Source organism: Cryptomeria japonica, chromosome 11 (assembly GCF_030272615.1).
Source record: "Cryptomeria japonica chromosome 11, Sugi_1.0, whole genome shotgun sequence".
In the NCBI taxonomy this organism is placed as follows: Eukaryota; Viridiplantae; Streptophyta; class Pinopsida; order Cupressales; family Cupressaceae; genus Cryptomeria; species Cryptomeria japonica.
In genome coordinates this window covers 494,607,722-494,619,721 of record NC_081415.1, presented here as the reverse complement: position 1 = coordinate 494,619,721, position 12,000 = coordinate 494,607,722, and the positions used below count along the sequence as shown (strand labels likewise).

Sequence of the window (12,000 nt, the reverse complement as noted above, 5' to 3'; positions counted from 1 at the left end):
AAAGTTATTTGTAAAGGTTGATAGGATTATAGCGACTACAAGACTTTGAGCTTGAACATTGTTTTCCTGTCTTAGAGAAGCAACAAAGGACTTTGAGCCTTCAAGGAAAGTTTGCTTCTTTATTCATATTTTTTATTCACATATTGTAAGTTATTCCTTTGTAACTTTGAAGTTATATTAATCATTACTGCTTTGCATTGTAAATTTTTTCTTGAAAAAAGAGGAGAGAATAAGATGATGTACCACCCAAGTTTAGAATATGATTCATAGTTAAATTTATGTTTAAAGTAGAGAGAGTAGTTAGAAAAGGGGGAGCCTTCCCTTACAATTGGGAGGAATTCAATCTCACACACTGTGGTTGAAACCACAATTTTGTGAACTTCCCTAGTTTACAAAATTTTCAACCAACAAAATTATATGTTTTTATGTTTCAATTTATGGTTTTTCTCTAGGAGACATTTGGAGAAATAGTGCAACAAAGAACAAGAAAGGTTTACTATTATTTATGACCTTTCTATTTATATTGCAAAGGCAACTCTCTCTTGAAAGACGAAACATAGGCAAATGAATATGTGTTTTAACAAAGGCCCTTGATTTTAGCTCCTCTATTCAAGTTCTTGTCTTATGATTTAGCACAATCTACACAATTTTGAGTACTAATTGCACTTCCGTGTTTATCATATAGTAGAGTTTTTTTTTTAATTTTTTTTTTTTTGCATGTGCTATTAATGCATATGTTGCAACCAACCAATTCTTTTATGTCTACAACAAAGGCATTTATCAAGATTATTGTAGCTCACTACCGAAGCTCTACACAACTTAGAAAACAACTGCAATAGAGAATATTTTGTTTTAGCCAATTCCTCCTCATTTTTAGCTACTAATTTATTTCCTAGCACTCCATCATCAACTTCATTCGAGAAAAAATTAAGTATAATTGAGACAAAATTTCAAAGACAGGTAATGATCTAAACCCATGCAAAGAAGAAATATTTGATATATTGCAATGTTTTGTTGATATTGGTAGTTGCTTAGCACACCTTTCTTCAATTTACTTTCAATAGAAGTTTATTTTGTGCTTATGTTTTACCCTTCCATTTTTTAGGTTGTTAAATCTTCTTGAAATCATAAAAAGTTACAAATTAAAAAAAATGTGTGCACAACAGTGTGCAATGCCAAATAATGTATAAAAAGTTAATAAAACGATTAAAAGCCATAACAAAATACACATTTGATATGCACTTTGGATAACCCCAAAGCACATAAAGATTCCGTGGGAGATAAATAGAAAACCCTTAGTTACCAAGAATATTTTCCTAGGACATAATAGTGCACTAACATCCACAAAATTCTTGAAAAAGGAGGGCAAATCTTCTAGAGTTTGTACTTGAATTAACATTAGAACACTTAAAAGGGACCAGAGAATTTATCTCATTAAATTGTGGCAAAAACTTAGTGCTTCTTTTGCACACAATTACATTATCAAACTTTATGAAAATGTATAAAATCCACAACAAGCCGAACATCATGCATATAACCAAAAAACTTCTAATTCTAGGTAGAGAAACTTACAAACCAATTCACATCCTCTAAGTGTAATAGAATGCTAAAATGAAATAGATTTGGAGCCATAAACACTAGGAACCTCATGCATACGAAGGTGGTCTCTACTACTATAGTCCACTTTCTTGTGGCAACTACATTTACACATAATATATCCATCCCGTGGTCACATTGCTCACATCTTCTATAACTATATAGCCTTCACCTTATCTAATCATCTGAAAAAGTCATGTAGCATCTACAACATTGCCCACATCTTATGGTAAATTAATGACGTTAGCCTTCCAATGTAGCACCAAATTCAAGGTAACCTATAAAGTTACGTGTCCACCGAGAATCTACACTTTTGTTGTCTTTTGGTCCTGTCTTTGTTTGAAGTATTAGATATGGGTAATTTAATTATAAAATTAATATTTAATTGTTGTAATGGAATTTGATTGTATATATTTCTATTATAAATTTTGAATGAGATCTTTTATTTTCTCATCATAATTGTAAATTTGGAACATATATAGCAGTTTATGATTATAAAAATCATATCAAGAAAATTGGTTTGATATGCTCAATGAAATTCAATTGACTTAATTTGCATTCATATTATGTGCCCATTTTGTTGTTCAAATTGGATCCAATACATCAGAAATTATTTTAATTAAAATAAAATCACTCCTTATCATACTACTCTCAATCAATATTTAATTGTTGTAATGGAATTTGATTGGATATACTCCTATTATAAATTTTGAATGAGATCCTTTATTTTTATTTTATTTTCTCATCATAGTTGTAAATTTGAAACATATATAGCAGTTTATGATTATAAAAATCATATCAAGAAAATTGGTTTGATATGCTCAATGAAATTCAATTGACTTAGTTTGCATTCATATTATGTGCCCATTTTGTTGTTCAAATTGAATCCAATACCTCATAAATTACTTTAATTAAAATAAAATCACCCCTATCATACTACTCTCATTTGTTATGTCAATTAACATTTATAAGAATTTTTTTGTTTTCATTCAAAATTACTGGATTCCTTAGCCAATATATTAGTTTGCAACTCTATTAACTAAGTAGAATGAAATGAAAATAAATTATACTCAAAAGAAGAACTCAAGTTGGTCCCTTATTCCAACAACCTCTCTAGGCTAGGTCTTAAATAATTAGGTATGTGGAAATCTATTCCTAGAATTTGATGGTAAATTAATGAAAATTTTGTATTGTCCAATGGTGTTTAATCTAGTCACTCTTCCTTCTACAAAAATCAATGTATGAATTTGAGTTTCAAAAGGCATTAGTTATGTCTTTTTGTGATTGTTGTACACTATTATTTTATTTTAGCATTACACAAGGACATAATGCAAATACAAGACAACAAAAAATTCAAAAATAGGAATTCAATTTCATGGATAGTTTTTTAGTTGGTTTAAGGAGTGTGCAATGTTTGAGGTTGATCGATACTATCAAACTTAATATGATTGATTTATTGCTCGTGCTTTATATTCATGAATGACATAGTAGGAATGATCAATAAAATAGGCCACAACTCAAATGTAGTTTAAATCTAATAGAATTACATGTGTATGATGATCCTAAATTTGTAGTAATAGATAATATAATTGTTATTTTGTTCTAAAGAGAGTATAAATTTAGAAAAATACTCTCAAATGAAAACTATGGGAAAACAGAGAAAATTTGAATGTTTGATTGTAATAAAAAACACAACTTCTGAAAAAACAAAACCTGTTGAGAGTATGGTGGAGTAAGCCATGGTAAACTTTGTTGATCCACATATTCCTTGAGAACTTAATGAAAATTCTAAGATCAAGATAAATTAATCAATTAGATCACTTAATTATTAGGACCAATTGTGATCATATTAGATTGAAAAGGAATATATCAACTATGATACTTTTTCTATGTCATTGTATAGTTACAAAAATGCTTTATAAATGCAAGTTTTACATTTGTGATTTTGTACCTTCCAATATATTATTCAGTGTATATTTTACTATTGCTGTAACTATGTACATCATTTTGTTGCAAGTGCTAGTGTTATCGTATGTTACAAAAAATATTTAAAAAAAATCATTACACTAAAACTTGAGAATGGGAAGATATGGTAGAAAAATGAGTGGCTTGTGTCTAACAAGATTTATAATTTTTTGGAGTAATATAAAAATTGTAGTGTTAGAAAAAAATAAAATTAAGATCATAATATAATGAATATATTTAATTTGAAAAACATGTTTGTACTAGAAAAATATAAATATTTCACTAAATAATATTTTAGTGCAAAACATTCCATATAAACTGCCTCCATTAAATGAGCTCATTCATTTCTTCCGTTTATATATACATATATACCTTAAAGAAATAATAAAAAAAAATATGCGATTAAAAAATTTCAATAAGCATCATCACTGAAACATGAAAAGTAGTGAAAATCAGCTAGCATGAATTCCAACCCTGTTTTGGATATGGCGTTTCAGTAATTTCTTTCCACATTCTCTCTGATTACCTCCTACAAATATTCACGATGTTTTTGAATTCGTATCTGAACACAACCAATCCTTTCGTTCCATCCTTTTTAAACACAAACCCACCCAAAATCTCTTCATTATCTTCTTTCCGTTGTATTCACAAAACCTTTTTACAGTATTCCAAACAAAAGTCCACCAAATGCATCTGTCTATACAATGCCACTCCAAATTCGGACAAAATTAAAATAGCGCCAAAATCACTGGATAATAAGTTTGGTTTAAATTCGGGTGTTGCTTGGGACAGTTTGAAATTATTGGAGTGGCCCAAGCTGTGCGAGGCTGTGGCTGCCTTTGCTGGAACAACGCTGGGCAAAGAATCCCTTAAGGTTAGTTCTAAATTAATTGTAAAATTTTATAATTTACAAATCTACTGTTTTCTACATTTGATTTGATAAGTTTTCCTTGCGGGGCATAGTTGCTATGACTTAAAGAACAATTTCTTTCCTCAATTATACAAAGGACTTGCCATCATGTCCTGTGGGCAATAAGGAATAAAAAAGATTTGAAATGGTGTGAATTTTTTTTAATATATTTTTTTAAAAATTTAATGTTAGTTTACAAATATTTTTCGATTCCCTTAAGTTTTGATTTGTTTATAATATTTCTTTGATGAATCATCAAAACACATTAAATTCTGTTTTGTAAAAATTGGGTGGGAAATGGCAAAAACAAGGTCATTGGGGCCTTTAAGCTGAATCTTCATTCTCCAAACTCGAAACTGTACTTTGGAAGCTTCAATGCTTTATCACTTGAGCTTATCCCATTCGACGAAGCCCTTAAGATTAGCTTAACAGGTTCTATTATGCACTTAAATTGAAAATGTCTGTATTATATCATTATTGAATATGATTTGATGCATAATTTTTTGTAGAACCAACTGTGTTCGCTGCATATAAGCGAAGAACAAAGTGAAGGCCTTCTTTCAGAAACATCTGCAGGCATTGAACTTTTGAATTATTATGGCAGTGGTTTGGATTTTACTGGATTGCATACTGCAGAGGTATGCAACTACATCTACAAACCAGCAAAGATGTGAAAGACTAGGATTATTTCATTCCTATAAATATAGATCATTTTGTGTTAGTTTAGTTTTTACTTGGCTGCTTCTAAAGTTGTGCGGAGCAAATTTGGACTACATTTATTACAATGATAGACATTTTCTCAGTGAGAAGTACTAGATAAAATATACAGATTAATAATTGAGATCAAAAGGACTACCATCAAACAAATCTTTAACTGTAGATTTTTCCAGACAATGTCATTCATTGATGCTGAGAAATTTTTTCTTGAATTTACATTCATTATGATTATCTAATTTAATTTAATTTTTCCTATTCTTCGCCATTGGGTGGTCTGATGCATTTTTTGTTTTAGAATTGTCTATGAAGATTCAAAGTTCCTGTAAGTTTTTATTAAGGGATTGTGCATGAAAACTCGGAACTCCCTGTAATGCACTCACACTCTCTGGAATGAATCTCCACCTTACATGTCCAAAATTTTGAAAATCTTTAATGAACCTCTTTTGTATTGAGTGTGATCTGACTCAGCAAATGCAAGAGGAATTTTCTACTTGACATTTTGCTTTGCTCACACAGTAATAATGCGGCCTGCTAATTTCCTATAACGGCCTGTCTGTGGTGGCTGACTTTAACCTCTCACGCTTTCACATCAGTATTGGCTGGCAAGATTGTTGCACAATGTCGGATTTGTCACAACTCACAAAATATCCCTTTGTTACACAACTTTTTCCCTGTCACATTACCCATAATTTTGTGTCTCTACCCTTCTATACATAGAGACTTAAATTATTTCAGTATAGCATCAATTAGAGGCTTAACCTGCATCTTATTTTCAATTCTGTAATAACGGTTCTAGCTTCAGCTTTAGGGAGATTGAGTTACAAATGCTTGTCAGCATTCTGTTAAAACTTGAACTGTTTATAGATGCTATGATCTGTACCCCGTTTACTGGGTATTTTTAATGAATTCACCACTACAGCCTCATGCTTTCTTTTTTGCTGCGTGTTGGTTTGGGACATAGGGCATATTCTGCTCCGCTTTCATGTTATGGAGTGTCGGAGGCTGAGGTAGGGGGTTTGAGTTTCCATCATGTTCCTGCTCATGCTTTTTGTTTTCTCTAACTATATATCGCCATATCAGTTATTGTTGGCTGTGAGAAGGTGTGTAATTCATCTGTATCGTGTTTCACTTTGGATATTGGATTTTGAGGACTTAGGGGACAATTGTATGGTAAAGGCCGTGGTTTTGAATCTTGTTTTGATGTTGTTGTAATGGTGTAAAATTAAGGTTTCACCAATTAAGATAATACAACCACTAATCTTACTAATTTAATCATTAAATTAAAAGAGGGGTAAATCCAATAGATCTAGCCATAATTCAATTAGGAAAAGGGCTGAAACACTGATTAGATTTTCTTGTTTGTTTGCCTCCCCTTTTTGAGTTGAAATTTGGATGTAAATTGTGAAGTTTAGGGTAAAGCAATGAATAATTGAAGTGAATCAAATATAACAGAGTGCTACAAATATCAAACAAAACCACAGACAAGAATTTGAGTAGAAGAAGAGGATCAAAATCCGTCACTGGAAATTCAAACTGAATTGTTGGGTTGGGATTGTCGTGGTAGGTCGCCTTGGTCCTATAACTCTCTAACAGGCAAGTGGGATCTTTTCCGGATCAGGGAGATGCATTGGATCCATTGTCGAAAGCTCGGACAAAATTCTTGGGACCATGGTGGTAGGTCGCCCTGGTCCTTCGCTTTTTGCTCCTTTGAAATCTGAACCTATTTGTCATCATCAATTTTGTTAGAATTGTTGATCGCAGCTCTTGAGTCAATTACCTGCACACAGAAAGAGAGGGAAAGGGGTTGTGGATAGGCGCTTGCCTTGGGTCAAACTTCAGTTTAGGAATTAACCTTGAAATTGAAATGATAATTGTAATGGAAATATAATTGAATTGTAGCAAGATGCTTTCCTTTTGAGGAAAAGGCCCAATTTGAAAATGAATGCTTGTTATTGGAATGTATATCTTGATGAAGCTTGCTTGAATCCTTACACAAGGGTTTTAGGATGTCATGTAGAATGTATTCATAGAAGTTTGATCATGGATGCCATCTTGAATGCTTGATCTTGACTAAACTTCTCCTTTAATGCTTGATGGATGCTTGATTGCTTGCTCACTTGAATTGAATTTGAAATTTTGATTGAGGTTCTTAGACATCATATGCTTAGACTTCAAATGAGAGGGGTAGGCCTCCTTTATACCTAAGTCCAAAAACTATTTGAATTTTCAGGAGCAGGCTGACACAGGACCTAAATTGTCACTCACTTGAAGTGACTCTTATGAGGCCCAAATTTGGGTCCTGGTTGAGAGGACTAGGGCACTTTGGCGTGATGGCTTTGAGCTAGGGCGCCCTAATCTAGAGAATCAGGACTTAGCTTTGGGGAACAAACATAAGAGAAAGTGAAATTGCAGGTTTGTGAGAGGTGTGAGCAGAGTCAAAGCAATCATCGGGCATCGAAAGACAAAACGCCAAAGATGAGGTCTAGGTGAGGATGAAATTGTATGCGAATACAATTTACAATGCTACATTTAGTCCCCACTTTAGCAGGAGTATGAGACTACATCCATACTCTTGGTAAAGTACAAAGTCGCATTGAAAAACTTTCACCAAGATACTAAAGAGACAAGACACACCAAACCCCCAGGGGCTTTAGGATCTTACTACTCTAATATTGAGATAAAAGGGACTACACATGAAAGGGAGAGAGAGCATGACTATACAGACCTAGTAAGATTTGCTTACTATGAGTCATAAAAATGAAAAATACCAAATTACAAAGCAAAAGACTGAGCTTGCAAAGTAACTTGAATGTTGAAAACATGTCATTGGTGTGTGCAAAAGGTGTAACATTGAGTGGAGTGTATGCCCCCATGTTAAAGCGATTGCGTACACCTTATCGAGAGCAATAGCTTTAAGGTAGCATGCATTCAAAAGACAAGCAAATTACCACAATGAGAATCCCCCAAGAAAGCACAAATCTGTTAGTTTTCATGATCAGATTGTCCACAATAAACAGAAAACTAAAGTTGCACAGTAAAGCATACAAATAGAGAATCACACAACACAAGACTACCCTGGGAAAACCTCCCTCTAGGAGGAAAAATCCAGCAACAACAGATCCTCAGATCTGATTATGTTATATTGAATTGCAAGTACAATAACAACCCAACTAGGGCACAATTGGAGCAGACTTATCTGAGACTTAAGTTCTGATCTGAACTTGATGAATTTCCAGAATGATGAAGAGCAGACCCCTAGTTCATGTTCACAATCTGCAGGAGCAGATTTAGGCAAATATCTTCTACACAAACATGTTAGCCCAGCATGAGGAGAGATTCGCTGTCCTTTAGGTGGCCACGATCAAGTGGCACCTTGATCGGACATTTCTTTTAGACATGTCTGACCAAGATGTCACTTGGTCGTGACCCCTACTAACAACAACCAATCCATAACTAATTGGTGCTTCAAACATACCCGATAATGAATCGGTATCCTTAATGATAACAACGCTTATAACATGCTCGATAATGAATTGGTATCATTGCTGATGATAATAATGCTTAATCATATCCAATCGGTATCATATGTTAATGATAATAGTGCTTAAACATATCTGATCATGAATCGGTGTCATTTGTTAATTGTTATAAATATAAAACATACCCGATTATGAATCGGTATCAAAGCATATGGATTAATATAACATAAACAATAACAATAGTTGTTAGCATTATATGCTATCGGGTTAATATCTCGATAGCATTTTAGATTGACGCTTAACATAGTTAAGCAGGTCGTCAATCTAATCCAATCGCAATATCATAATTGTGACCAATGTTATAGTCTGATAAATATAAAGCATGAATGAGTAAACAAAATATAGGAGATTACTGAGTTAGGAGAGTCTTATCTTGCAGAGGCTACTAATGCATTAACACTCCCTCTTAGCTTTTGGAAGATAAGGTAACCTGCATCACATTTCTTTTTCAAAATGTCAGTCTCCAAGAATATATATCATCTATACATATAATATGAAGTATCATCAGAACATAGGATACAAACATAAAACATTACTCTAAGTATGTGACATAGGGTACCACCCAACTATGTGATATAATAGATTTATCATTTTATTATGACAAGATATCACCTAAACACGTGATATCAGTATTGCCTAAACACGCAATACTGAGGATAAACATATGAGGATGGTTAAATTCTCATCTTATCCATGTTGTGATATGTGTACAAACATTTCATTCAAATGTTTTATCACAACAACATCATGGCACATCCATGACATACCAGAGATCCAACATGATAACTGGTTTGAGAATCATAAGATCGTCACCTTATGATGTTTGCATACAAGTGTTCATAATCTGAGAGATCGTCACCTCTTAGATATGAACACAGGGGGTAAAACCCAGAATGTCTCAACATGACAAAAGAAGTTTACATTTTCAACATCTTATTTACAAAGCAGATTATCTTTCTATCATACCTAAACCCTTTCTGAAGTGATCAACCTTCACTCTGGAAAGTGGTTTGGTCAGAATATCTGCAGTCTGATCTCTTGTACTAACATATTCTAATTTGATCACATTTTTGTGTACCATGTCTCGTACATAATGGTATGGGATCTCAATATGTTTGGATCTATCATGGAACATTGGATTCACTGAAAGTTTTATGCAACTTTGATTGTCGCAATGGATGATAGTAGGTTTCATCGGATTGCCAAACAATCCCACAAGCAACTTTCTAAGCCACACTGCTTCTCGGGCAGCCATGGAGGCTGCAATGTATTTGGCCTCGGTGGAACTTTGCGCTACAGAAGACTGCTTTCTGCTGATCCAGGATATCATGGCTGATCCCAAACTAAAGTAGCACCCAGAGGTGCTTTTCCGATTAGTCACACTTCCAACCCAATCTGAATCTGAGAATCCGTGTAGATTAAGATCAATTTTCTTATACTTGAGACCAAGGTTTAAGGTGCCTTGTAAATATCTCATAATGTGTTTTACTGCTACCAGGTGTATCTCCTTTGGCTCACACATAAACTGACTCAAGGCATTCACTGCATAGCAGATATCTGGTCTTGTATTTACTAGATACATAAGAGACCCAATCATTTGCCTATATAGAGTGGGGTCAGTAGAAGGTGATTCTGCTGCTGCTTCTTTAAGTTTATGAAGATTGGTTTCCATTGGAGCGGTCATAGGTCTGCAGTTGAGCATTCCAAATCTCTTTAGGATGTCTAATGTATACTTGCCTTGGTTTAGAACAATGTTGTCAGGATTCTGCCATACTTCCAACCCTAGGAAATAATGAAGGAATCCCAAGTCCTTCATATCAAATTCTTTGGATAGCTCTTTCTTGCATTGATCTATAAGGTGATCTTCTCCTGTGATTAATAAATCATCAACATATAAAATCATTATTAGCATATCACCTTTATTCTGTTTGTAGTAGAGATTAGGATCTGCATCATTTTTAGAGAAGCCTAGTTTTGATAGATATGTGTCAATTCTTTCATACCAGGCCCTGGGAGCCTGTTTGAGCCCATATAGAGCTTTCTTGAGTTTGCACACATGAGATTCTGCATGATGGATCTCAAACCCTTCAGGTTGCTCTAGGTATACTTCTTCAGATATCTCTCCATTAAGAAAAGCTGTCTTTACATCCATTTGATGTACCTTCCATCCCTTTGTTGCTGCAATGGCTAGTACAGCCCTTACTGAGGTATATCTGGCTACAGGAGCAAATGTTTCTTCATAGTCTATCCCTTCCTTTTGAGAAAAACCTCTGGCTACAAATCTTGCTTTATATTTTTCAATGCTGCCATCTGCTGCATGTTTGATCTTGAAGAGCCATTTAGAAGAAACAACAGACTTCTTAGTTGGCCTAGGAACAATTTCCCATACATCATTTTTCATTATGGATTGATACTCTTCAGACATAGCATCCTTCCATACTTGATGTTTAAGGGCATCTGTTACATTGTCAGGTTCATTTTTAGATAGGTCATTCATAAGAGCAACATAGCTAGTAAATTTATTAGGTCTTTTGCTTTCTCTGAAGGTTCCAAAAGGAGCAGCAAACCTCTGAGCGTCTTCTACTGTTTTGGTGGCCCATAGTGGTCTTTTCTTGAGATTTCTAGTTGTGTTTTCATTTTCATTTTCAGTTTCATCTAGATTCTCCCTTTGAAACTCAGGGGCAGGATTTTCATCTAAGTTAGAGGTAGGTACATAGATTTCAGGTTCTATGAAGTTCTGAGCTCTTTTGAAAGCGAGGTCTTCTTCAAATATTACATCCCTACTTAGTTCAATATTTCTTTGACTAGGTACATAGATTCTGTAGGCTTTGGAGGTTTCACTATATCCTACAAGCAATCCTCTCTTTCCAGAAGGTTCTAGTTTTAGTCTCTTTTCTTTAGGTATATGGATATAAATAGGACATCCAAATATCCTAAGGTGGCTAGTATCAGGCTTAATCTTAGTGAATACTTCCTCTGGAGTTTTGTCCTCAAGATGGGAGTGAGGGCACCTGTGCTGTATATATACAGCGGTGCTGGAAGCTTCAGCCCATAGATTAGTGTTAAGGTTTTGATCTAGGATCATGGCTTTGGCAGCTTCAACTATAGTCCTATTTTTCCTTTCCGCTACCCCATTTTGTTGGGGGTTATAAGGTATAGTAAGCTCCCTCTTAATCCCATTATCTCTACAAAATTCTTTAAATGAGTCTGATGTGTATTCTCCCCCATTGTCGGTTCTTAGGGTTTTAACTTTGTTTCCTGAGTGGTTTTCAG

At 34.0% G+C, this 12,000-nt stretch overlaps 1 protein-coding gene across 4 annotated transcripts in view; it reads left to right on the top strand.

Annotated features, from left to right (window-relative positions):
- The first annotated feature begins 3,943 nt into the window (after positions 1–3,943).
- LOC131068309 (uncharacterized) overlaps positions 3,944–12,000 on the top strand; it is a 374,805-nt gene continuing 366,748 nt past the window's right edge. For all 4 annotated transcript variants that reach the window (XM_058003475.2, XM_058003478.2, XM_058003476.2 and 1 more), the window contains exons 1-2: positions 3,944–4,435; positions 4,981–5,109. In XM_058003475.2, coding sequence (XP_057859458.1) covers positions 4,106–4,435; positions 4,981–5,109 — 459 coding nt within the window. In that variant the 5' untranslated portion in view covers positions 3,944–4,105. The remainder of the gene's footprint in view (positions 4,436–4,980; positions 5,110–12,000) is intronic.